A 27334-nucleotide genomic window follows, 5' to 3' on the forward strand; every position below is an offset into this window, starting at 1 on the left:
GAAGTGGTGGCTGACATTAAAAGTAAGTTGATTTTCTCATCTTCCTCAGCAGAAGAGTAACTAGATACCATCTTAAGCTAATAAGTAGTAAGGATATATTTAAAGAAATAACACAGGGTGGCGATACCAAAACCACATTAAATGCTGAAGGCGGGAGACTAGTGGGCTCTTTACTGGGGAATCTGACCCCCAACAAATGGTCCACATCATCACCCACTGTGAAGCCCCCAGTTGACAAAGCTCACCATGTTTTCAAAGTCTCCAGTTAACCTCTTAGTCCCCATTCTTAATCACGAGCAGGGAGCCAGGAATCGCTGGACATCTGATGAAAATGTTGAACACATTAAAACAAGAGAAAAAAAGCAACCTGAAGAGACTAGACATTGCACTGGGAGAAGAACATGTTATGCATGTGTTAAAACTCTTCAAATTATGCACCAAAAAAGTGAATACTTCTGCATGTAAAATTTTTAATTAAGATTTTTAAAACTCTCTTTGAAATCTTTAAAATATATATATCCTTAAAATAATAATAGAACGCTATTTTTAAAAAAGAAAGAAGGAAGGAAAGAAGGATAGAAGAAAGGAAGGGAGGGAGGAAGATTCAGAAGAAAAAAAACTCTTGGAAATTCAAAAACTGAGAACATAAATGGAAAACATGCAAAGTGAAAGTTGGAAGATAATTTGAGAAACTCTCCCAAGAAGGAGGGCAAAGAAAAGGGATAGAAAAGATGAGAAAAATGAGAAAAACTCTCCAGTTGTGCATCCATGAAGTTGGCCCTGCTCGCACACATTTTTAAGTTAGCATGTAAAATTGATATATAAATTTAAACAGTTGCAAAGGATGTGATTTTAGTACCTTGCATACTTGCTTTAAAAATATTTTCTTCCAGTTCTCAGAGCAGCATAATAAGTTAATTTCTTGTATGGGAAACGTTTGTCACGACTTCTGGTCTGTGTTGGATGGATAAACAAACTGTGGGACTTCCATCCAATGGAATACCACTCAGCACAGAGAAAAATGGACTGTGGAGACAGAGGACAGCACGGATGAACTGCAAAAGAGTGATGCTGACGGGAAGAAGTTAGGCAAAACAGTGCAAACTGTATGAAAATGCAAAACATTCACAGAGACGAAAAGCAGATCAGTGGTTGCCTGGGGAGAAGGGAAGGAGTAGGAGGGAAAGATCACAGGCAGGTGGAGAATGTGTCTGAAGTCTCCCCAGCGGAACGTGAGTGAGAGTGATGTATAGTCATTTCTGGGTATTGCTCATGAAAGCATCCCACGCACCCCTCGCGCTCTCTTCTTTCCTAACCTGTCATTGGATGGGAGAACCCAGATGAGGACAGAGCCACAAGAGAGAGGGGGACCAGATCCCTGGACGACTGCATGGAGCAAGTCCCCTTTGTCCGGCATCAGGTTGTGACATGAACAAGAACTAAACGATTAAGGTATTAAACCCCTGAAGTGTTAGGGTCGTTTGTTACAGCACTTAGCCCACCCTGACTAATACAGAGTCCAGCGTCAGCCCGCTGCCAGAAGAGAGCTGCCTGGCTGCCTCAAAGTCAGGTTCCCCCTCGGGCTCAGGCGTGTTCCCTGAGGCTCAAAAACTGAGCTGAGCCCTGGGAGTCGGCCAGCTGTGGGAAGGGGCAGTCCGTAAGCCCGGGCTGGTTTTCTCATAAACCCATCGAGCAAGTTCTGCGATGGCTAGGGAAGGAGACTGCCTGCTAGCCACAGAAGGACCCACACTGCCCACGGGCTTTTAAGACATTCTTCTGCATCGAGACCCTTTGGGTGAGTCTTCGTCTTGGACACAAATAATCTTATGCTCTGAAGCCATTCTGGGCAGTCTATCTACATTTATCTTCCTCAAAACTTTCTGTCACTAAACCTTCAGACTGTTTCCTTCCAAGCCCCTGACCAACAGATGACACCATGAGCAAACGCCCAGGAATCAGAGTGTCATTCCTTCAGGGCCTCTGGGCACGCTCCCCGTTTCTAGGTCCCTCAGGCCTTCTTGGAGGAAGACTGGAAGACTCCAGCAATCTGCTTCTCACTGGAGCTAGCAGCGTCTCTACAGGGCTTTAGATTTTTCCTCCTCAGTCAACTCACCATAAACAACTCTCCCCAAGACCATGACCATCAGTAGCAGGAGAGGAATGTAAACAACCTGCTCAGGCAGCCTACCTGTGCCTTCCAGGCTCGCTGGACCAGGCCATCTGCGTCACTTCCTCTTCGTGATGGAGTGCTGCTGGCCACCCCTAATTCTGGGGCTGGGGAGATGAGATAACGCAGTAGCTCAAGTTACGGCCACCTGCTACGCCACGGTCGGGCATCCAATTTCACCAGACCCCTGGAGCAAGCCAGGAGCTGTTTCTCAGAAGGAAAATTAACAGTTTGCTGAGAGAGGTCATAACTTTGCTCCAAAATCCAATATCTGAGTAGCAAAGCCAAAGGCAGAACTACCCACTCGGCAGCCTGATCCAGGAAGAAATCCTTCTCCTCGTGTGGTTCCCCTCAAAGTTTTCAAGTGACCCAGCAGTAGGTAAAAATAATGTACCTGAATACAGTATACTTTATACCCAAGTCTGAGGAAGCCCAGCAAGCACGCAGCCCTTTCTTTTTTTTATTAACTTTTTTTTATTGAGTTATAGTCATTTTACAATGTTGTGTCAAATTCCAGTGTAGAGCACAATTTTTCAGTTATGCATGAACATACATATCTTCATTGTCACATTTTTTTTTCGCTGTGAGCTACCACAAGATCTTGTATATATTTCCCTGTGCTATAGAGTATAATCTTGTTTATCTATTCTACATATGCCTGTCAGTATCTACAAATTTCAAACTCCCAATCTGTCCCTTCCCACCCCACTCCCCCCTGGCAGCCACAAGTTTGTATTCTATGTCTATGAGTCTGTTTCTGTTTTGTATTTTTGTTCTTTCTTTTTCTTTAGAGTCCACATATGAGCGATTTCATATGGTATTTTTCTTTCTCTTTCTGGCTTACTTCACTTAGAATGACATTCTCCAAGGACATCCATGTTGCTGCAGATGGTGTTATGTTGTCATTTTTATGGCTAAATAGAATTCCATTGTATAAATATACCACATCTTCTTTATCCAGTCATCTGTTGATGGACATTTAGGTTGCTTCCATGTCTTGGCTATTGCAAATAGTGCTGCTATGAACATTGGGGTGCAGGTGTCTTTTTGAAGTAGGGTTATGTGCCCAGGAGTGGGATGACTGGGTCATATGTTAAGTCTATTCCTAGTCTTTTGAGGAATCTCCAGACTGTTTTCCCCAGTGGCCTGCAGCCCTTTCTCAGTGGCCGGGACTGCAATGTCCAGCAGCTTGTCCTTTACTTGGTGTGGAATATCTCTACACACCCCAGACCCCTAGATAGTTCACTAAGTAGACAGGCCCCTATGTATTTGTGGGATTTATTATCTGCCCTCTGGCACACACATCGTGCTTACCAAATCATCTAGAGTATCTGCTACTTCCTGTTCTCAAGGTCCATCTGGATATTGTCATCAGTGTCACAGCAGATTAGCCTGATGTCCACTGGAATGCTGATTTGGTCAAAAGTTCTGTAAACTGAGTGTGTCTCGAGAGTGACATACCCCTGAAGCAAGACAGTAAAGGTTTACTGTACCCCTGCTAGAGAAACACAAACTGTTCCCGAAGTTTGGTGTAGAAGAAAGAGCACTGACCAGACCTATAATTGTGGGCCAACAATTGCACCTATCTGCTCCAAGAACGACCACTCTGAAAAAGTACCTGCAGGTGGGTTCCCTAGCATAGTGAGTTTATCATAATGCTTTGTCATTCTTTTTTTTTTTTTTGCTCCATCATTCTTTAAGGCCTTCTGTCTTTTCCGTTAATGTATGAATGGAAAAAAAGAAGTGTGATATATATACCTAGATAGACAGATAACTGAATATATTATGCACATATATAAAGAAATACATGAATATATATAAAATATATATGGGAATATATATAAAGTACATATATAAAACATAAATATTAAAGAATATTATTCAGCCTTAAAAAAGAAAGAAGTCCCGGGGGAGGGTACAGTTCAGTGGTAGAGTACATGTCTAGCATGCACAAGGTCCTAGGTTCAATCCCCACTTCCTCCATCAATAAAATAAATAAGTAAACCTAATTATCTCCCCCCTAAATAAATAAATACATAAATAAATAAATAAAAGAAATCCTGCCAGATGAAACTGGAGGACATTTTAAGTGAAACAAACCAGTCACAAAAAGACAAATATTGCAAGATCTCACTTTTATGTGGACTATTCCTTTTAAAAAAGCTGAACTCATAGAAACAGAGAGTAGAATAGTGGTTATCAGAGGCTGGTACAGGGAAAAAGAGGAGCTTTTTTTTTTTAAGTAGAATGGTGATTGCCAGGGGCTGGAAGGACAGGAGAATGGGGAGTTATTTAACGAGTACAGAGTGTCAGTTTTGCAAGAAGAAAAGAGTTCTGAAGATGGATGGTGGTGATGGTTGCTCAACAATATGAATGTACTTAATACCACTGAACCGTACACTTAGAAATTGTTAAGACAGTAAGTTTCCTGTTATGCATATTTTACCACAATAAAAATAAATAAATGGGGAAAAAATATAATCTATCTTCTATTCTGGCCAAACTGAAGAGGTAATGTTGATATAGTGGGCATTACCCTGAATCACCACCCAAATCTTTGATGATGATTCCTGTGATAAGATGAAGTATTATTTTTTCATTTACCTTGTTGGCAGTTAGGGAGAGCTTCAGGGCCTTCCATTTAGCCCTTCCTCTCAAAACAACCCTTGATCCCTGAGTTAGGCCAATGTCAGAATTCTGCCCCTGTGGATGGATCGACAGCACCTCTACACATAACCTCCATATGGTTTCAGGGTACCACTGGCCCTGGCATGAGACAGACTACACTCAAAACTATTTTTAAAAATTTATACTATGTGCATGTCTTATATATTCAAAAAAAGAAGGGAAAGAAAAATATCCCATTTTTAACAATTACATGCATAATCATTACACTTTTTAAAGTTCCTTTGTGTACCACTCAAAATCTCGCGTACATACCACCTCCTGAGAAACACTGACCTGGTACGTGCCTAAGTCATCTCATCTTTATCACACTTGTAATTGCGTATTTAAGTGTCCACTTTCCCCACCAGACTGAGGGAGGAGCCAGGTCTGAGTTTTGCTGTCACAAGCACCAAACGCTGGACTCCCCGTGGACCGTACTTTGAAAATAAAGACCTAGACAGCCCCTCCGTCCCTTTCAGCTCAGTCTGTCCAAAAGCCCATGAGTTCTGGCTGGATGATGCTGAGCAACCATTTCGCCTTTTGTAGCCTCAGTCTTCTCCGCTGCAAAATGGGAACTATGGTGCCTGCCACGCCGTGTGGGTGCGAGGAGTCAGGTAATGATTGTGAAAGTAGCGTAGCACCATAGAAATTACTAATTAATTCACTCATCCACATAACAGCCCGTTATTAAGCGCCCAGCGCCGTGCAGCACGGTTGCCACCGCGTACACCGTCTCCTGGCGCATGTCTCACCCCTTCGATCCCAGGATGGGGAGGGCGTTTCCTCACCACGTTCACTCTCCCACGGAACTCCGGGTGGTGACCTTACTCAAAATGGCGCAGGCAGCTTCGGGGGCTAGTGCGGCGGCGCGGACTCCGCGTGCCCTCTGACCTGCTGGCAGCGGTGGAGGGAGAGCCGGGCGCCGCCATATTGGCTGTTGTCCTGTGAGGGGAGCGGCGGCGGCGGCGGCGGCGCGAGTGGAGCGAGGGAGCGGCGCGAGCGGCAGCATGACTCGGAGGCGGAGCAGGCCGAGCGGCGGCGCGGGCCGGCGCGAGCGGGCGCGGGTTGCGGGGCCGCAGAAGCCCCTGGCGCCGGAGCCCCCGCCGCCGCCGAGCCTGGAAGCGGGAGCGGGTGCAGGGCCCCCAGAGGCGCTGGCGGAGCCTGACCGCGCCGGCCCCAGGGAGGAGGACGAGCCCAAGCTGGCACCCGGCCCCCAGGTAGGAGCGAGCGAGGCGAGTCCGGCTGCTCGGGGGCTTTCACCTCCCCGGAGCGCGGCCGGGACGCGTTTGGGGATGGACCGTCCTCCCCCTGCTGGGGCCAGAGTCGTATCCCCCCCAGGGCCAGGGCTGAGCCTTTCTCCCCCAAGGCGTGAGGGGAGTCTGGACCCTTCTGTCCCAACCCGAGGCACGGCTCATCCTGTCCCCCTGAGACCAGGCTACCTGCTTTCTCCCACCGCCTCCGGGAAACGTTCTGGTCGCAAGCCCACACTGGGACCTCGCTCCGATCTTGAGGCCACAGCCCAGCTCTGTGCCCTTCACCTCCTCTGGGCCCACCTGCTCCCCCACCCACTCACGGGCCACCTCGGGGCCTTGGGGCCTGGAAGGCTGCAGCCTCTTCGGTCTCCCCCCTGGGAGCGGCTCCACCCCTTCCCCTCGCTGCCCCTTTAGCAGCTGTGCCCCTAGCATATGTCTCCCGGGGCCTCCCTCCTCTCCTTGCCCAGCAGAGCAGTTGCAGGAGACAGCCAGGCTGCCCAGAAGACTTTAGTGGGGCTGCTGCACTGAGGTGGAAACCCAGTGAAGCCTGCTCTTTCTCCCCTCTATATCCCCGATCCACAAGGCAGCCCACCCAGACCCTCAGATCCCTGGGTTTGGCGAATCCTGCAGAGAGTGAGCAGTAGGAGGACTCTCCAAAGCTTCCAGCTTGCCACCTGGAAGAAGGTCACTTTCTTTTAAGCAGAGGAGATAATAGGAGGTACCCTGCCAGTGTTCACTGCCAAGCCTGGGTGGCATGAGCCACAGTTGCTCTGGGAGGGTTGTGGCACCTGGGGCTGGGTGGCTCGCCCTAAGCTTGCTCTGACGAAAGAGTTTTGAGTTGGTTTTTTGGCTGAGCCTGCCAAAGAAGGCAGGCTCCTGCAGGAGTCTTGGAGGGTCGGATGCAGCGCCGGATGAGGATGAGGCGTGGCGGAAGATGCGTTTGGCTCTGCAGACACTGCATCGGGCAGCAGGGGACTCTGGGAGGCTAGTGCAGCCAGAAGGCATGGCTCTTGACAGCCTTCTAGTAGAATCTCTGGAATTGTGCATGTGAGTGGGGATGCTGTTTGGGGTTCCATTCCCAGAAAGCCTTCCCTGACGTCCCCAGTTGTGTGAGGTGCCCCCTCTGTGCCCATAGTCCCCTGTGCTCCCCTCCGGTACCACTCCCCGTTCAGCGATGAGACATTCTGTTGATGTGTCTGTTCCCTGCACTGAACTGGGAACTCCACAGGGGCACACACTATGCCATCTCTCTCTGGTCCTCCAAGCCTAGCCCTGGGCCTTGCTGACACAGAGTAGGAATAACTAGGTGAATGAGAGAATGAATTCGTTGAGAACCTGTGCTTATTGTAACCCAGTTTGGATACTGATCTCCTTTGTGTCTCAGAGCACAAGATTTTTAATTAATAAAGATGTCACCACTTACTGAGTGTCAGAGCCCCACCTTCACCCCTACCTCCTACCCTAGGCTGAATCTGGCTCCGGAGGGTTTGACTCCTCAGGCTGGACTCCTCCCTTGCTTGGTCTGACTTCCAACTCAAAAGCTCCTTCCCCCTCTAGCCTTCTCTTTTCCTGCTCTGGGCCCCACTGGAAGTGCTGTTCTTCAAAGGGAAGAGTGGGGGAAGGAAGAGCCGGGGAGCTGTTATCTTCTCTCTTTCCCACTCAGACCATACAGTGTTTTAGGGTCCCTGCCACTTAGCCAGCCTGTAGTGTCATGGCCAGAAAGTTTGGCTGGTGACTTAACCACTTAGTTTTTATTTAGGATGCAACTTCCCTGGAGCTATAAGCTTCATTAACATGGAAGGTTCTTACTGTGTCCTTACCTACTCTGCTGCTTGACCAGCCAATTCATTCATTTATTCATGCTAGGCACTTTACATACCTTCCCACCACCCTGTATTCTCAGCATTTTGCATAAATATGAGTCAACTATTACTGTAATTATAGGTCTGCTTTTGCTATGCAAACTCTTGAGGCTGCAGGAACCAATCAGTCACCATTGTACCCTATGCCTAGTGGTTAAAAGATTTTAGTGAATGAACTGAAGGATATAAATACTGTCACCCCTTTTTTCAAATGAAAGAACAGGAACTCAGAGCAACTAAACATTTGCCCAAATAACTCCCACTATAAACCACCCCCTAACAACAACAACAAAGAAGGACGCTCTTGTGTACTGTGGGGAGTACCACAAGACATATTTTTACTATAGCCACAATAGATGAAACAAACTGACAGACTCTTCTGATCGTACCCCATTTTTGCTGGGGAAGGGGGTTCTGTACCTCGGTGAAAGGCACTCGCCGAAAGAATTAGGATCAGTCATTGCTCTGCCCACAGGCATGCCTTTGGTGAGGACCTCTGGCTCCCACCACCACTTACAACCCTGTCTTAAGTGGGTAAGTAAGGTGAAGTTCAGTGTCACATGCCAAACTGAAGCCAGAGACCCAAATAGGACCACTTTCAGTCCATACACAAGTTCTAATGCCCTAAGTCACGCGTTATTTTGTTTCTGTTTTTGTTTTGATTTGAGCCAGTATTTTTTAAGTCAAAGGTTTCCCACAAGAGTGGCTTTGTGTCATCTCTTAAAACTAAAATCTGGTGCCACGTTTCCATGAGGCAGTAATCTCTGGTCTCTGAGTAGTGTCTACCCCCGTTAGCGTACAAAGGATACCTGCTCTGTGCCAGGCCCTGGGCTAGGTAGGGGTGCAGAAGTGAATCGGACGTGGTCCCTTTTCACAAGGGGCTTACAATCTAGAGAACTTGTAAATAATAATTGCAGTAAGACTAGAAGAGCATTGCTTCCTCTAAGGTTCATAGGCCACTCTGATTCCGTCCAATCCCCTTTGCTCATTTCCATAATCTATACACATTTAAAAGCAGGACCTTAGCTTAGTTGGGATCCCAAAAGTCCTTCTAATTGTTTAGGTCACTGAACTACATTGAGATGTTCACTAAGAACCCAAATCCTCATGTACTTCACAAGAAGACTAAAACAGTTACTGCCTTATTAGCAAAGAGACAGAAAAACCTTACAAAGCAGTTGAAGGAGGCAGTGACATAATATTTAATGTTACAGACTTGGAGTGGGCTTTACGCTCAGTCTCCTTGCTTTGTGACTCTGGGCATGTTTCTTCCCCTTTCTGAGCCTCTTCAGCAACTTCACAAGAGAGTGTAGAGCAACCCACATAGCACCTAGTGCTCCTCCAGAGAGCAGGAGTCAGACGTGATGTGTGGCAGGAGCTGCTCTGTTTGGCCATGCAAAGCCTGAGTGTTCTCACCTGCCAGCTCTGCTGGCTGTCTTTAGTTCCCTTGGATCATTCGGCTTGTAATCCAGGTGCACACACAGCAAACCCCCAGGAGACCTGCTAGACTGTAGATCAGCAGTTGGTGGGGGTTGAGCTCATCCTGCTCTTCCCGTCACTCTACAGCATCCCCTGGGATTTTGCCCAGCCTACTTTAAAGGAGCTCTAGAGACCTGGCTCCCGCACTGCTCAGAGTTAAACCTGCTCCCTCAAGGGACTGAAGCAGGTGATCAGTATCTTTCCTAAAATCATCTCATTATGTTTGATCTACTCAGCAAGCATTATGACCTCTGTGCCAAGGCCTTTATTCAGGGCGCACAAATGAATGAGATGATCCCTATACCCTGAGACTTCTCCCTGCAAATCACTGCCCACCCAGGCTGGCCACTTCATTACAGGTAGAAGGAAATGATACTGCGAAGAGACCCCTGTCACCTCTGATTTCTTCTTTGTAAGAAAATAGAGATTCACTATGCAGAAATGCCAGAAGGCCTTTGAAGATGAAGGCTTACCTGCTAAGATTTTTAAAATTTTAATTTCCTTAAAACATCCCAGAGCTATAAGCTTAATATTTAATATCAGATGTACTGTTAAGATCCTAACACCTACTAAACCTAGAATTTTTGAGACCATGGGCTGTGTTTTAATTCACTTCTGGGGTATTTATTGTGCATGGTCCTTACGTGTTCAATGAATGGCAGTTAAACTAAATTATAGTAAAAGAAATGTTAGATTTCTACCACCTTGTTCCTCTGCCCCCACTGCAAGGTCAGGCTGACAGTCATTCATTCAGGTCCATTGTACACACACCATGTCCAGTCTTCCCCTCACTTGATCTGGTGTGCATTTGTTTTACAACTCTGTTGGACACCCGATCTGTGCCAGGCCCTGGACTAGCTGAGAATGCAAAAGTGAATCAGTCATGGTCCCTGCCCACAGGGGCTCATGGTCCATAGAATACATATATAATAATTGCAATTAGGCTAGAAGAGCACTAATTCCCCTGAGTTAAGATTCAAATCCTAGGTCCTAGTACGTGGCCTTTAGAAGTGTTTCAGCCTCTTGGTTTGCTTTTTCATGTATAAAATGACAGTGATGACTGGCTCACGTTAGGGTTCATCGGGTACTACGTTTCAAGCACTGGGCACAAGTGGTAGCTATGATTATTGTAGATGATTTATTCTGAGGAAGCACAGACATCATAGCCTAGAAAAGGCTTCTCAGAGCTGAGGCTTCAAGGTCAAGTAGAAGTTCGTCCAGAGAAGGTGAGAAAAAGTGTCTAAACAAAGCGAGCAACATAGACAGAGAGAGACCCAGAGGTGAGAACTGCCCAGCTCACGGAATTGTGGTGAGGTCTGGCTAGACAGGTTAGCAGCGTTCCTGAAAACCGTACCAAGAGATGTGGGCTTTTTCCTGTAGGCAAGGAGGAATCCATGAAAGGTTTTAAGTGGGAAAGTGAATGTGATGTACTTCAGTAAATTCTCTCTGGCAGCATGGGAGGAAGTAATTCTCAGTGGGAGAGGCAGCTGTGATTGCTGGATTCTACCTCCGCCTCCCCCTAGCTTAACTCATCATCAGATCCCCTGTGCTTTGCTGGACCCTCTCCCAGACGTAGAGAATTGGTCTCTAGGTCTGGAGCCCAGGAATCTATTGTTACCAGATTGCCCCGGGTGACTCTGATGTGTGGCTGGGTCTGGGAACTGCTAAATTAAGGGTGCCATGGGGATCTTTGCGGAGGCCTAGGATATTCTTCAAAGAATGGGGCTTCCGGGGGAGGAGGGAGCTTTTCCATAAGCAGGAGTAGAAATAGCCTTAGTTTAAAAAAAAAAAAAATGAACTTTTCCAAGTTCTCCACTTGTTGCCCACATTCTCCAACTGCTAATCTTTCTTTGTGTATCAAAACACATGCTACCACCTCTGTTGAATGACTGGGATGCATTGAATCATGGGACACAGGCCCTGCCCTTGAAAAGCTCACCGTGTTGTGGAGAAGACAGACTTCAACAACCAGGCTACATGTGATAAGTTCTATTCAAGAGATATGTTCGGTAGAGAAAAAAGTGTTAGGGCATCCCAGAGCAAAGCACAGTTCATTTTGTTTGTGGACTTAGGAAACTGTGACTCCCAAACTGAGCCTAAAAAGGAGGAGGCAGGGAACAGCATGAGTGAAGATGTGAGTGCTTCATGTACTGGGGGAAAGGAAAGGATGTTGTGGGAAGGAATGGTTAATGGTTCTTCGTGGCAGAATGTGCAGGGCAGAAAAGGACTGAGGAGAGGCATGCTTGTGTCCTGGGAAAGGCCCCATGTTCACACCCTTCGGTTCTGTGCCCATGTTCCCACCCTCTTCCTTCAAACTCTAGGCGAATGGACATGGCGCAGTCCCATAGGCCCCCTCCCCTTTATTCCCTACCCAAGGGTCTTAGCTCTCCAGCTCCCTTTCTGGTTTCTCTCTGTTCTGTAGTGAATGTGTATAGGGAAATGAAAGCAGAAAGAAGGGCCCAGAAACACTGAAGGCTCTTATTAGGAAGTTAGAGCCAGAGAACGTGGTCTGGGGGGGTTCAAAGAGGCCTTGAAGGTTACCTGTCTAGTCTTCTGTCCTGTGCTTCAACTAATAACTTTGGATTGGGCAAGTCTCACTTAGTAAGTTTCCCTGTCATTTCTTCCAGGACAGAAGAGGAAAGAAACTAACGGGTATTGAGCACCTACTGTGTGCCAGGCCCAGGCCAGGTACTTTACATAATTTATTTCCTTCTGTCCTCACAACTCTGTGAAGTATGGTTTTATTCTCATTTTATAAATGAGGAGATTGAGGCTCAAAGAAATTAAGTAATAATCCAAGGTTGTACCTAAAATGGCAGAATTGGGATTTGAACTCACAACAGTCTGTCTCCAAAGTTCACACTCTTCCACCCATGAGAAGTCTGCTGGGGTTTCGGAGTAGCCGGTAATAGGGTTTGCCTGAAGTTGCAGGGAAATCAGCAGCAGCTTAGGCCTTCCATGGCACCAAGGAAGCAGGTTCAGCAGATGAACTAGCTTTGGCAGGTAGAAGGTCACTGGGGTCAGAGAGACTCAGCTTGTACAACCAGAGAGAATGCTCCACAAACTGGCTTTATGGTGTGAAACAGCTGGAAGGATCTGAGCCAACAGCCTGCTTGGGAGTTTGGGTGAAAGATCCAGGTCACTGAGGTGCAGTTATACCAGCTCCCTAGGAGTCGGCCGCGCCTCTGATTGCCAGCATTAGAATGGCCTGAGATTCTTAGCACTGAGTCCTCCCGTTAGTGTCCTGGAGTGAGGCAGCCATGCCTCTTTAGCATGACATATTGGGAAAGGGGCTGCTTGGGCTGTTTTAGTTTCTGTCTTTTGTGTAGAGCAGCTGAGACATGAGCCAGATAGGCTTGAAGCATTCATTCATTTATTCAGTGAATGCCTGCTGTGTGCCAGGCCCAAGCCAAGCCTAGATTCCTGGGCACACTTAAATGGCCAAGGTCATTCCCTGCCCCCAAAGAGCTCCCATTCTACAGGGGTTTGGGAGTAGACAGAGGATATATGTCTGTGGCACAATGTGATAGATGCTATACTAAAAATTCTACTTAGCCTGGTCCAGCAAAAGCTTCACTGAACTTTGACCCGGAACATAGGGGATGAGTAGGAACTGGCTGAGGAGTAGAGCTGAGGTGCTGAGGTTTGCAGGGGCAAGGTGTATTGAGGAACAGTGTAAATAGAACCTGTGGCTCTCGGGTGTTAGTGTTGAAATGCAGTATGGAGAGGTTAGCTGGGGCCGACTCATGACTATCAGGGGCCAGACGATCCCATGGTAGTGAGCTCAACCAGAAAGGAGCCTAAAGATTAAAGAGAAACCAGGGTAGGAAAGAGGAGGTAAAGAAAGGAGATCCTCAACCTGGGTAGGTATGCAAGAAGGCACATAACAAGCTTGTATTAAGTAGAGAAGCCCAATGTCCTGATTAGTTGATTGTTTTTAACTTGTATATTGTTTTGTGTATTAATTATAATTATATATTACTTTAATTTGTGTTGCTACTTGATTCTTTAAATCGAATATGAGGCATCCTGGGAGTTGGGAGCACTGACAGCCCCGTGCATGAACCTCCCTGGTTGAACTGTGTGTTCTTAAGGCAGCAACTCTATATTGTTTATGTTTCCCAGCACCTAGCACAATGGTTGGCACCAGGTAGGGGCTCTGAGAATGTCTGCTGAATGAGAAGAGTGAGTGGTGATGGCTGGGCTGATGAGCCTTTCTAGGCTGGAGATTAATCATTTTCTCTGCTTCGGAAGGGGAATTTTAGCTGTTGTCCTCTGCCTTCCTTGGTGACAGGGAGGCACTCTGAGTTGGGTGACTTGAGAGTAGAGTGCTCCACGTGGCCACTTCAAATAAAATCTGGAAACTGTTTCAGGGCTGCTGGTTAGATACAGCATGTGTCTTGGGGGACTCCTCTACAGACATTCTCAAACTCTTGGGAGTAACAGGAATCCACGAGCGAGTCTGGTTCCGGAAATTAGATCCAGCTTCAAACGCGGTCCCTGACAGCCGACTGGCCTCGTGACACACAAGCCCCAAATTGTGGTCAGAAAGGCCAAGGTGAAAAATTCATTTCATGTCCCCAAAGAGCTATCCAGATATGCCATGAACTCTATATGGTTGTTAATAATCACTATTGTAGTGTGCCTGTTGGGTGGCAGACACTTGTCAGATGCTTTACATTAGCAGCTCTCAGAGTGTTTGGTCTTGGGACCCTTTTACATTCCTAAAAATTGCTGAGGACCCAAAAGAGCTTTTGTTGGTTAAACTATTGGTATTTACCAAATTAAGTATTAAAGCTGAGAAAGTTTAAAAATATTTAGTTACTAATTCATTTCAGAATAACAATATTAAACCTATCACATTAACATAAATAACAACTTTTAAATGAAAAATAACTATTTTCCAAAAAAATTAGAATGGTCCTGTTTTCATTTTTCAAATTTGTCTGCCTTAATAGAAAAAAGTTGGATTCTTATGTATGCTTCAATATTCAGTCTTTTGCAATACATTGTTTTGATTGAAGTATGTTTAAAAAAATCCAGCCTCACTCAGATATGTCATTGGAAAAGGCAGAAGTATTTTGATAGCCTTTCCAGATGATTGTTCATATTCTTCTTTGCAATATGGAGTCTGAGACCGTATCAATAAAGCCTTTATATGCATTTACATTAAAATCTGTTGGCCCATCTAACAATTCTGAGTGGATTTGTTTTTACCAGTGCGTGATTCTGTAACATCATGCTTTGATCATTTGGGAAATAGGTTCACTGAGTTATGTAGATCTTCCAAATGTTTTCCCATTTCATTTTATAATATCAAAAGATACATTTGTTAATACCACCAATTTCATCAAAAGTCTTTAAATATTGGAAAGCTGTCAAGTTCATGATTATGAATACAAGTTTTCCAAAATTCTAATTTTCACCTGAAAGTTGAATTTTGTCATTGGCCACAAATACAAAGTTGTTTTCCTTGAAGTGACAGGCTCATTTTGTTCATTTTTTGAAAAAGTGTCTGCCAATTTTCTCTCTTTTTTTCTGGGAAAAACTAGAATGCCCTAGCATGTTCCTCAGGGGAAGTCAGAAAAGTCTTGGGCCTGGTCAGGTGAGGGAGCAGATATTGCTTTTAATGGCTACTCATGCCAGCCCCCTGGGCTGAGAGTGGCCACAGTCTAGTGTTCACCTGGATCCTAGACTGCTCTCGGGATGTGTCTGTTACAACATGGATCCCCTTTGTGAATAACCCTACATTGTCCAGAGATTTTTGGTTTTGCTCAGAGTGAAACAGAAATATCTTGGAGCTTTTTTGAGCAGACCCCAAGTCTAGAGAACTCCTAGAACCTTTCCTTTTTCTTTCCCCATCTTTGCCCAAGGCTAGACAAGATCTAGAGAGGCTCTGAGATGTAAACTGAGGTAAGAAGGAATAGTTAGTTGTTGCCCAGGGTTGCTGGGTTTAAAAATCAGTTCCTTCAGCCTTTGTGATGAAGAAACATGGTCGGAATTTTCATTCATTCAGTAAACATTTATTGATCCTGTTCTTCACATGGGAATACTGTGCCAGGTGCTAAAAGTACAGCTTGAGAACAGCTAGCTGAAAGCCTGAATTGACTTCAGGACATAAGAGGTCATCATTGTTAGGAATTTGGGAAATAGCATGAGATTGTAGTCCAAGGGGACTGTGAACAAAGAGGTTTTCTCTGCCAAAGCAAAAATTTAAAAGAACAGAAGTAGCTTTTTGACTATATATAACATCTCCAGGGCTTGGGGTTCTCACTATCCTCTGGCAATTAAAGTAGATGAAAATGTCAGAGAGAAAAGTGCCCCAGCTCCACTGGGAGTTTTACCCAGGGGCAGGCATCGTGGCTTAGGGTTATGACAGTTTGAGGGTGGTCCCCAGGATTGCCCGGGCCAAGAAAGTAAGAATCTAGATACCAAACTCAAGACAGTGGATAAGCTAGTTTCCAGTGTAGACTTATTAAGAACAGACCAGCCAACGGGCCTATGTAGTAGACTGAGTGCCTCCTGCCTGGATCCCTTGAGCTAAGTGCTTTGTGTCTGTAGTGCCACTTAATCCTCTGGATAACTTTATGCAATGTAGGTGGTATCATCCCTGCTTCAGTTTGTACTTAATTAGCTTTCCAGGCCCTGTGTTTCTTCCTTTAACTAGAAAGATAGTCTGCCCTATATGTTCACTTGCATTGATGGCTAATCTTATTTACTATGCGTGCCAGTTTGGCTCTAGGGAAAGTCATATTATTTCCATGAACGGGGCACCTCATTGTAATCCCCAACGAATTCAGCCTTCCACTCTTCCGCACTTGAGATTGGAACCATTGAAGTGGAGGTTCAGGGTGGGGAGATAGCCTTTTTCTGTGGGAAACAGTAATTTCAAGCAGTGTCACACCAAACTGCCTGCCATCTGTATGTTGCCACAGGGACATTTAACAAATCTGATTTAGCCACTATGTGCCCAGCTAAGCCTGTGCCCCTTGATACACTGTGAGGGATCCAGACACGAATCAGACCTGGTGCTTGTCTCCTAGGAGCACAACCTAGCAGAAGGGACGGAAGATGCAGGTTAATAAATTAAGTGGAAGGCACAAATGCTGGAACCAAGGCACGGTGTGCTATAGGGCTGTGAGGAGGAGAGGAGACTCTCTAGGAAAGCTTGGATGGATGAGGTTGGATCTGAGTTGGGCTTTTTTTAAGCCCTGTCCATCTATTCTGTTGGTAAATGTGCGAAGGAAGGGAGTTTTCGGCAGAGGATCCCCTTTAGATGAGTAGGAGAATACAGGGAGTATTTGGGGATCTTAAGGAATGACTTCGGGAGTAAGGACAGAAATTGAGATGCCCAGAAGTCACCTTCAGTTCATTGCATGTGAGAGATACTTGCATTCCTGTAAAATACAGTGACTGTATACTCTGTATTTTCAGCCCTAGTCCTGATTTTAAATACTATCTCCCTTTACTCCCATCCTGTTCATAATTAATGCCATATGTTGAGCCATGTATTACGTGCCTGGCACTGGGATAAGTGCTTTCACAGTGCTCACAGCCAGCCCTACAAGTTAGGACTTAATCCTGTCTTACAGATGAGGAGACAGAGGGTAGAACTTGCCTAGCATCACGCAGCCAGTAAGTGATGGGGGCCCAGGGTTAATGCCAAGCCCGTGTTGCTTTTCTGGTGCACCGCAGTACCTCCCGCAGGTGCTTTGGCACTAAGTACAGTCACACTGATCACATATTTAACTTAAAAGAATTCTGTGTTCACTTCTAAAAGAAAACATAGAAAAACACTTACAATACAGTGTCCTTTACATTATACATTTGAATTCTTGGTCATGCCTACAGAACCATATGTGCTGTACTTTATAGGGCATATTAAAATTTTTCAAGAATATAAGATTTTCATCTCATGTAATAAATGTAGAACCTAACACCCAAATGAAATGACGCTCCACTGTAGTAAAATTACACGTCCTAGTGTTTGCCTTAAAAATACGGTCACCTCTCTGTTTCTCACAGGGAAAGGGTCTTTGGGTGTTGGCCTCACCTCTTCCTCCTGGAGTTGCTGGGCACCTTGTAGCTATGGGAAGTTTCCTGGGTACACGTCTCAGAAAGGCCTCCTCTGCCTTAACTTCTCTGAACACCATCCTTCCATCAGCCTTCCACTCTTTCCATGAGATACTCACTGCCGGTGGGCTCCAGAAGCCCGTGTCCCTTTGCAGCTGACCTTAAGTAGCTGCCTTGCTCACTGAGACATCCCCCCTGGCAGACGTTAGGCAGCCTCTCATGTGAATTCCACATGTAAGATTTCTTTCTCTCTCTGGTACTCTTTTCCAAGATCCTTTTACTTCCCCAAATGTTTGCTCCTGGTACTACTGTCTGGTTGCCTTCTTTTTCTAGAAACCAGAGACCCAGGTCAATGTAATTGTAGTATTACAGATTGAAGGATACCCTGATGCCAACTTATTGTGAGAAGGTGATTTTATTTGAAAAACATGATGCCATTTATTTTATTGTTGGACTGAAAATGATACCCTTATTATTCCTTTGCTTAGGCCTCTGCAAACACCTGTTACCTAGTGGTGGGTAAGTTTGGAAGGTATATCAGTTAAACTGTCGTGTATAACAAGCCACCCAAAACTTAGTGGCTTAAAACAACACCACTTACCATTTGTCATGAGTCTCTGGGTTGACTGGGTGTTTCTGTTGATTGGGGCCAGCTTGGCTGATCTCAGGTGGACTCACTTGTGTATATGATCTGCTAGCCAGTCAGCTGGGAAGACTCAGTTGTCTCCACACATCTCTCACATCCCTCCAGCAACTAGCCTGGTCATGCGCACACGGCGGGGCAGAGGCGCGAGAGCGGGCAAGCCCAGCCGTGCAGGGAAGCAGGTAGAAATGCAGGCACACTGTTCGAGCTTATGCTGGCAGCACACTGGTTGCCATCCAATTAGCCAAAGAAAGTGACATGACAGTACCTTAGTGAGGAGGGACCATAAAGTTGCAGAATATAGGAAAGCCGTTAATTGAGGTCAGTAAACACAGCCAGTCCCCAGTCAGTACTCCTTGATGTGATAGAAAACCTATAGACTTATATTTCTAGGTCAGTTTTTTTCTAGAAGGTAAAAAAAAGTTCAAGTAATAACTCCTGTGTATTGGGCCTGTGCTGTGGGCACGCACAGGGCTAGGCACTTTCCCTGTTTGTGCTCCAGTCCTCGTAACTGCTCTGCAAGGTGGGTAGGAAATCGGAGCTTGGGAAGTTCAGTAACTCGCTCAAGGTCACCCACCTGGTTTGTGGTCAGAGAGGGATTAGAATGCACGTTCATCTGACCCGCAAAGCCCAGGTCCTTCCCACCACACCTCACTGCCTCTCAGAAGCACTGGGGTCTCCTTTACACTCCAGCTTGGTTTTCGGGCGAGTTGACGCATTTTGATCAGCTCCTCCAAAACGCTGCTGGGATTTGTGCAGCTCTTCAGGAAACCCACATGTTCTCCCAAACTTCCGTTAACTGAAAGCATGTCTTCCTTTCAGGTGGGAATTGATCTGTAGACTGCACAGACAGCCCAAGAACTGTGGCCTCTCCCCGATATGCCAGAGGAGGAAGGGCCATCTTCTCATTAACCTTCAGGCTTTGGGGACATTGGGGCATTAGGGCATTTGAGCATGAGCTTTGGAGTCAGCCTCACTAGGATTCAAATCCTAGTTCAGCCAGTCACTAACCCTGTGTAACCTTGGGCAACTTACTTAACTTCTTGAAATTTGCTTCTTAAAAAAAAAAAATGGAATAGTAACACCTAGTTTGCAGAGCTGTTACAGGGACTAAAATTAGGTAAATAAAGTGCCTAACCCAGTGCCTGGCACGTAATAAGTGACATTATTAGTATCATTAACATTATTTCTAAGCAGAGCCTTCCCCCTCCTGGGAAACCCTGTTTCTGTCTGTTGGACAGGTCCCCCCCACCTCCAGCCAGTCTGTGCAGACTTGCTGCCTGCTGTGTCACCGGGAACGCAAAGGCTGGGAAGAAGGCCCTTCCCAAAACGGACTGGTGTTGCAGGGTGAGAAGCTGCCCCCTGACTTCATGCCAAAGCTCGTCAAGAATCTCCTAGGCGAGATGCCTCTGTGGGTCTGCCAGAGCTGCCGAAAGAGCATGGAGGAAGATGAAAGGCAGACAGGTCGAGAACATGCAGTGGCGGTAGGTAACCGCTGAGAAGGGGTCCCTGAATGCAGGAGCGCTGCCTGCCCAAAGAAGTCAGGCCGCTGAGCTGTTCCTGCCCTGTCCTCTCAGGCGCCAAGGGGCTGCTGGGCTGCATCCACACAGCGTTAGCAGCTCAGGTTCAAATTCAGGGGAAGAAAAGAGAGGCTTCAGGCAGCACCAGCCCCCGAGGAGAGTGCACAGTGTGAGGGCCGGCTCGGGGGCACTGGTAGATCGAGATCCTGCCCCTTCCTCGTGACCAGGCTGCCTTCAGCTTTGTGGCAACTCAAAAGCCATCCAGAATGGCATGGAGGGCAAAGGTCAGTTTGAGGGTCTGCAGTCTGCCTCCATTAGAAAGCCTCCAAGATGCCTGGGAGCCAAGTGCCATCTCCTGAGTCGCAGAAGTCAGTCTCCTTGTTTCTCATTCCCCTCCATCTCTTTTACCCAGAAACAGTTCAGCTTCAGGACTCCTGACTTTAAGATCCTTCCTCTCCTTGGCAGCTCTCAGGACTCCCCAAAGGCCCACAGTTGAGCGGCGGTCTCTGCCCCTACCACAGTGTCTCCCGCCCATACCCACATGCTTCACTTCGCCAGGAGCACCGCAGCCCCTCCCGGCAGAGGCCTGACCCGCATTTGCACTTGCACCTGGAGCTGCACTTGTGCTTCGGCCACAGCGTTCGGTCGTGGAGGAGGAGGTGCTCCTGGGGAAGCTGAGGCAGCAGAGGGCCAGCTCTGATGTTTGCTGTTTTACCATGAGCCTTTTTCTTCCCCCTTCCCCAGATCTCCTTGTCACACACATCCTGCAAATCACAGTCCTGTGGAGGTGACTCTCATTCCTCTTCGTCCTCTTCCTCATCGTCCTCGTCCTCATCCTCGTCCTGCCACGGGAACTCAGGGGACTGGGATCCCAGCTCGTTCCTGTCAGCACATAAGCTCTCAGGCCTCTGGAACTCCCCGCACTCCAGTGGGGCCATGCTGGGCAGCTCACTCGGGAGTCCTCCTGCCATCCCTGGTGAGTCTCCAAGCTCGGAAGAGAGCCAGGCCCCATAAATGGAAAGAGCTGTTTTCCCAACCACTTTGTTTGAACAAATCAGATCAGTTATTAAAATAAGTAAAAGTGGAGCTGTTCTGGTGGAAGCCAAAGAGGGGAGTCCTTCCCCGAGGACTCTGAACTGGAAAAATACTGCTGTCATTGCCTCTGAGAGCTGTTCTTGGATCCAGGAGGGGACTTGGTGAGCACTGACAAAATAGAAAATAGAGTCTGAAGGGCCCTTAGGGAATTAGGGCTTAGATCACCTGACATCTGCTCCTGCAACAGCACAGAGGACCTGTCCTCTTCCTAAGCCTCCCTTTCCCCACCCAGGGGGTGAGTGTTTTTATAAAAGCACTGCACTTCCACCCACAAGTGATTGGCAGTGTGAACCACCTTGATAATTAGCCAATTTTGCAGCTGTATAAAACTTTTATAGACCCTGAGATACTGCTCAGAGACCCAAAGAAGAAATCCTGGGTTGTTAATAACCTGGGTTGTGAATATAAATTACTGTCCACTTCTAAATGAAGGACCTGAGTTCTTCAAAGGGGTTCTGCCCCAGAATTGTGAATTGAGCAGTACATAATTCCAGTTACTTTGGTGCATCAGCCAGAGAGAGTCATCAGATCCTTTTCCACTTGTCTTCTGAAATCTGGGGCCACCTGAGAGTCTGGCACACCCTTGCTGCCTTGGTCCAGGTGGCCCAGAGGCTGAGCCTTGGCCAGCTGCTCCACCGGCTTCTGTAGATCCTGCCCTGGGCCAGGAACACGAACAAACAGGTCCTGGAGAGACACTAAGAGACAGAACATGTGTCCCCTGTTTATGCCAGCAGAAGTATGCAGCCTTGCATGGGGCTGCCATTCCTGGTGCCTTCTCCCTCAGGCCTGGGCTCCTCCGGCCTGTCCCGCCAACTTGCTGCTTGCAGAGAAGTCTCTCCAGCCCAAGGCACTGCTGGGCTTTTTCAAAAGCTCGTGGGTCCACCGTGCTGAAAGACTGTGCCCAGTTTCCTTCTGGTCACAGTAAACAGGATGCTGTGGCAACGAGCCCTTGGGCTTTCCTTCCCAGAGTCTGGGCTCCACACTGACACCTGTTTCCCCCATCCGCCCACAGGTGAGGTTTTCCCCATCTCGGAGCACCACCGGCACTCAGACCTCACTGCTCCACCTAACAGCCCCACCGGCCACCACCCCCAGCCAGCGTCGCTAATCCCATCTCACCCCGGATCCTTTGGCTCACCACCCCACCCACACCTGCTGCCCACCGCCCCGGCAGCGCCTTTCCCTGCCCAGGTTTCAGAATGCCCTGTTGCTGTTGCTGCCGCCCCCCACACCCCAGGGCCATGTCAGAGCCCTCACCTTCCCTCCACCAGCATGCCGCTCCTGAAGATGCCTCCGCCGTTCTCGGGTTGCAGCCACCCCTGTAGTGGACACTGCAGCGGGCACTGTGGTGGGCCGCTCCTCCCGCCACCCAGCTCCCAGCAGCTCCCTAGCTCTCACAGGTAAGTGAGCGGCGTGGCTTGAACTTAAGAGTTTGGGGGAACTTTGCAAAGGGTACCTTTAGAGTGGAAATTAAAGGGTAGACTATTTATGTTTTTTTCATAGTTCTTCCAATTATAAAAGAAATATGCATTTATTATTTTTTAAAAACTTGGAAAAATTTAGAAATGTATAGAAGAAGAAAAAATTCCTGGCAACCTGAAGATAAACTTTAATGCTGCAGTGTGTTTTCTCCCTGATGTTTCTATAAATAACAAAATGAGGTCCATGTTCTATATATTTTTGTTGTAGTTACTTCTTGACATTATACCACAATCATTTCCCCAGTTAAAATTCTTCAAAAAACTTTTCAGTAGCCACATAGAGTCTTATTTTGTAGCTCTGGTGTAACTTTATCATTCCCCTGTTCCTGGACATTTCTTAGTTTTTCATAATAGTTTTATAATAGTTTTTAACTATTATATATATTACTATATATTAACTATTACAGTGTTTAACTATTATAAACGAGGCTGTAAGAAGCACCGTTGCACCCACATCTGTTAGAGTCATGCGTTCTGTCCTTAAGGTAGATTCCTAGAAGTAACTCTTAAGTATTGAGAAAGTTTATATTAATACGCATTTGAAAGATACAATTCTTTGGAGAAGATAGATGTATATTTTTATGTTGTGAATCAAATCTGTGCTTATTGGGCATTTATATTTTCCCACTCTAAAATCCCACCTAGCGTCTTTCCCACGTGGTACTGGTGGTGTCTGTATGCTTTTTCGTCGTCTGCTTTCACGTGGCACTGTTAGGCTCCTGTGTGGCTTCTGATCCTCAGCTTTAAAGGCTGGAGAATTCTCCATAGTGCACTTTGCTGTTCTCCTGTTGCTGACCAGTTAGGTCATTCCAACATAGTCACGTTATAAATAATTTCTTTAACGATGTCTTTGCCTCTTTTGGATTTTTCTCCTTGAAATAGATTTCTCAAAATGAAAAAAAGTTCTCAGTTTAAAGGATGTCAGAGTTTTTTTGTTTTGTTTGTTTGTTTTTTTGAGAAGGGTCCTTAATACACATCGAAAAGGGGCTCTCCAAATTGATGTAACCACCGCTGTTAAAGCGCTGATTTCTTCACATTCTCAGGAGCACTAGGTATTTTAACTTTGTGAACGTAGTAAATGCAGAGGTGGTCAGTTTGGGTTAAGCTTCTCTAAGCAGCATGATAACGGTTCCTGCCCCTTGGAACCGCCCTCCCTCCTCCTTGCCCACCCTTCTTCCTGGCTCCCTCAGCCTCAGCCTCAGCCATGGCCCCAGCCCCCGGGCACGCCCACTGCTGATGGCCAGTCCAGAGCTCTGGCTCTTCTGGCTTCAATTCTGGGACCTTCCTTACCGTGGGAAAATAGCCTGTATTACAAGATGCCCTGTGCTTCCTGGAAGCCAGAGGCGGAGCAGTGCAGCGGTGTGTGGGGGGGGGGGGCATGAGCTGTGCACACAGATTCCCAGCTGCTCCGTGGGCATAGCAGTGAAGCAGTCTGCGCCTCTGTCTCCTCCACTGCCAGGCGGGGATGGCAGCACCCATCCTGCAAGACTTGGGGAATTGTTAGAAATAATATGCTGAACACAGCACCTGGTGCAAACATAGCTCTTAGTCTGTGGACCCTTGTGGGCACAAGGCACATTTGCTTTCCTGACCTCAAGGCCCCACAGTGAAGGCAACTCTGCCGCTGTTCCAGACCCTGTCATAGGGGCCTTGGAGAGTAACAGGACATTGACCACCTTTCATGTTTTGGGGAGCCATCAGCCCACTAATCTATTCAGGCACTTACTGAGCACCTACTGTGTGCAAGGCTGTTATGCTGCACACTGGGACCCAAAACTAGAAGTGGCATAGTTCCTGTTCTTGGGGGACGCGCAGTCTGGTCTGGAGAGACGGGTGGGCAAACAGACCATCGCTGCAAAGCGTGACAGACAGCAGGATAGACAGAGGTCTGCCTGGTGCCCAGGAGGGTCACATGTAGGTGCGGCCGAGGAGGCACAGGGACCCTCTCCAGAATAGCACCGTTGAGCTGGGCCCTGAGGGGCAGCGAGGCGTTTGCCCTTGTTCTTGTGCTGAGACGGTCTGACTGCCATGGCCTTTGTGGGATGAGGCAGGTGAAGGGTAGCTGGGATGGTGATGGAGGGACCGCTTCCCGGGCTCCTTCCACGGCCTGCTCCTGCCCTGCCTTTTCTCACCTTTGGGCCTGTCTTTCTCCCCCGTCAGCAGGGACCCCGGGTGCAAGGGGCACAAGTTTACCCACAGTGGCCTGGCCTGCCAGCTGCCCCAGCCCTGCGAGGCAGATGAGGGGCTGGGCGAGGAGGAGGACAGCAGCTCAGAGCGTAGCTCCTGCACCTCGTCCTCCACCCACCAGAGGGACGGGAAGTTCTGTGACTGCTGCTACTGTGAGTTCTTCGGCCACAACGCGGTGAGTGAGCCCGCCCGGCCAGTGCGGGCGGGGCGGCCGAGGGGGGCCAGCAGAGCCACCTGCTCTCCCCAGGGCCCCCTTACTTGGGGATAATAATCACACTTGGACCCTGTAAGTCCTCATGCCTGTGTCTGCTCGCTTGATCCTCACAGCACGATGGTGAGGTAGGGATTTTTTTAGCATTTTGCTTCCTTTGCTCTTTTTGTGGTTTCTCTTAAGATTGACTTTTTTTCCTTAGGCTAAAAGAAAGGAAACTGCAGAGGAAAGCTATGATTCTGATGAATATATATACGTGTGTAATCACAGAGAAGTGAAGGCTTGTGCGTGGTGAAGGCAGAGCGGAAGCAAAGGCTCTCGGCCCCCAGTGTGAGAGCCAGCCGAGGGACAGGCCGTGAGCACAGACGGCGCCAGGAAGGAGGCTCAGAGCAGAGTACATGCTGTCTCTGGACAGGGAGAGAAAGCAGTTCAGAAGTCTCATAAGGTGAAGAGGAAGGGGCCGCCGGCTAGGATAGAGCAGTTGAGGACTGAAGAAATGAAAGCAATTGCGTTGCTGGTCACCTTTGAGCTAGGGGTTGTTATCCTCATTTTAGAGATGTCAAAATTGAGGCTCACAAAGACTCAGTGACCTGCCCAAGGTCATACAACTTCCAAGTGACAAAGCCTGGGCTCAAACCTGCTTTCCTGGCTCCCAGGCCAGTGTGCTCCCAACGCTGCGGCAGACCTCCCCATCCCTCCGCCCGCCGCGGCCTCGGCTCTGGGCCTGGCGAGGGTGGAGCCGCTTGGCCTTTGTGGCTCTGGTAGAGAGAACAGTTGTCTCGCTTCTCACCACGTGTCTGGTGCCCGCGGGTGGGAGTGCTGCGGGCTTCCCAGGCCCGGGGTGTAACGTCAGCACCTCCCCTCCCCCAGCCACCCGCTGCCCCGACGAGTCGGAATTATACTGAGATCCGGGAGAAGCTCCGCTCGCGGCTGACCAGGCGGAAAGAGGAGCTGCCCATGAAGGGGGGCGCCCTGGGCGGGATCCCTGGGGAGCCTGCCGTGGACCACCGAGATGTGGATGAGCTGCTGGAATTCATCAACAGCACGGAGCCCAAAGTCCCCAACAGCGCCAGGGCCGCCAAGCGGGCCCGGCACAAGCTGAAAAAGAAGGTGGGTGTGGGGGGAGCCCAGCTCTACCACCTCTTCTCCCCGAGGAACCTCTCGCCCCAACCCCTAGGACTTCTGGGGCATGAATGGTGCTGGCTGCCAAAGGCCTCGGCACGGCTCACTGCTCCAGGAAGGTCTGAATGAGTTTGGGAGGCATCAGGGTGAGGGAGCCTGGGGGCCAATGATTGGAGGAAAAACAAGTCCTGGCGTCAAGCCACTGGATTCCTCAAAGCCAGGACTTGCTTCAGTCAGTCAGTCATGTATTCATTCAGCAAACATTTCTGCAAGTACTGGGAGCCAAAGCATGATGCAGTTAAGTTCTCCCCCTGGAGAAGATCAGTCCAGTGGAGAGACTGACACAAAACTGGACGAGCACGTTAGCGTATGACAAGTGCTGGGATGAGGGAAGCCCCCCATCCTGCCTGGGCGTGCTGGAAATGGCTGTACCACGGGGCTAACTCTAGAGCTGAGTCATGGGGAGTGAGTACGTATTCATCAGGAGGGCCCTCCTGGCAGCGGGCACAGCATGTCCGCGGCAGCTTTGTGTAGCCAGAGCTCAGACAGGAGAGGCAGGACAAGTAGTGGAGGTGAGGGAAGGGCCTCTTAGGCCCTGCTGAAGAGCTTTAACTTGATCCTACTGCTGAGGGGTGGGTTACTGGAGGATTTTAATCGAAGAATGCACTTGGTCAGATCTGTATTCCAAGATTACTGTGTGACAGTCTGGAAGGTAGCCTGGAGGGGTGCTGCTCCAGGCTAGAAAACCAAAAGCCAGGGGAGAGATGATTGATAGTCGGGCTGGAGCAAGAGAGATGGATTTTCAGAGGAAGCAGCAATGACAGGCTCTGGTCACCTGATTGCAGGACAAGATGATGGGGTCAGGGATATGTCTGTCTCAAGTGTTTGCTAGGGTGACTGGCAGGATGGTGTGGCTGGTCCTGAATAAGGATGGGATTGGCAGAAGACTGGGAATTCAGCTGGGGCACATTGACTTGGAGAGTCTCGTGAGATATCTGAATGGAGATGGAGGTGTGGGGCTGGGAGTTGCCAGCATGGAGGTGTAATTGAAGCCAGGGGAATGACCCAGCCTGAGGGCTGAGTGAGCTCCTCCCAGAGGGCTGAGGAGAGAACCAGGCAAGCTATACTCAGGTAGCCCTGATGCCAGGCGAGCCCCAGGGCTTGATGGCTCATCCCCTGCCGCCTCATTACCTCTTGGCCTGCCTGGCCTCAGCTACGTCTACACAGTGCCACACTCAGGAGCTCAGCGGCTGAAGAGAGTTTGACAGTCAGCTAGCTCCAGGTCCCGGGTGGTCAAACAGCCCTGGTGCTCTGGAAAGCAGCAGTGATTCTCCATCTTTATCCAGCCCAAAGGACAAGCCAGGATTCCCTTCCTGAAGCCTGAAATAGTGAACCAAAGGGTCCCACTACTGCCTTCAGAAAATGATCAGCATTTTCCGTCTCCCGTCCAGCGTTGCCTGGCCAGAAGTATGCGGTGGACAGCAGTGGTCTCTCCAGCCTTTCCTGGCCTCCTAAGGCTGTGGTTCCCAGTTGGGTCCCAGTGAGCACACTTTGCAGTTCCCAGGCCTCATGTG

At 48.2% G+C, this 27334-nt stretch overlaps 1 protein-coding gene across 5 annotated transcripts in view; it reads left to right on the forward strand.

The window, feature by feature from the left end:
- Nucleotides 1-5742: 5742 nt before the first annotated feature.
- FAM193B (family with sequence similarity 193 member B) overlaps nt 5743-27334 on the forward strand; it is a 30453-nt gene continuing 8861 nt past the window's right edge. The window contains exons 1-7 of one of the 5 annotated variants that reach the window (XM_072947148.1): nt 5947-6051; nt 12056-12116; nt 19386-19628; nt 20409-20640; nt 21772-22159; nt 24401-24602; nt 25509-25748. In XM_072947148.1, coding sequence (XP_072803249.1) covers nt 19515-19628; nt 20409-20640; nt 21772-22159; nt 24401-24602; nt 25509-25748 — 1176 coding nt within the window. In that variant the 5' untranslated portion in view covers nt 5947-6051; nt 12056-12116; nt 19386-19514. Of the gene's footprint in view, nt 6052-12055; nt 12117-19385; nt 19629-20408; nt 20641-21771; nt 22160-24400; nt 24603-25508; nt 25749-27334 lie in introns of all 5 variants that reach the window. The other 4 variants (XM_072947144.1, XM_072947145.1, XM_072947146.1 and 1 more) reach the window with 4 other exon arrangements.

The sequence above is a fragment of the Vicugna pacos genome, chromosome 22 (genome assembly GCF_048564905.1).
Source record: "Vicugna pacos chromosome 22, VicPac4, whole genome shotgun sequence".
NCBI lineage: Eukaryota > Metazoa > Chordata > Mammalia > Artiodactyla > Camelidae > Vicugna > Vicugna pacos.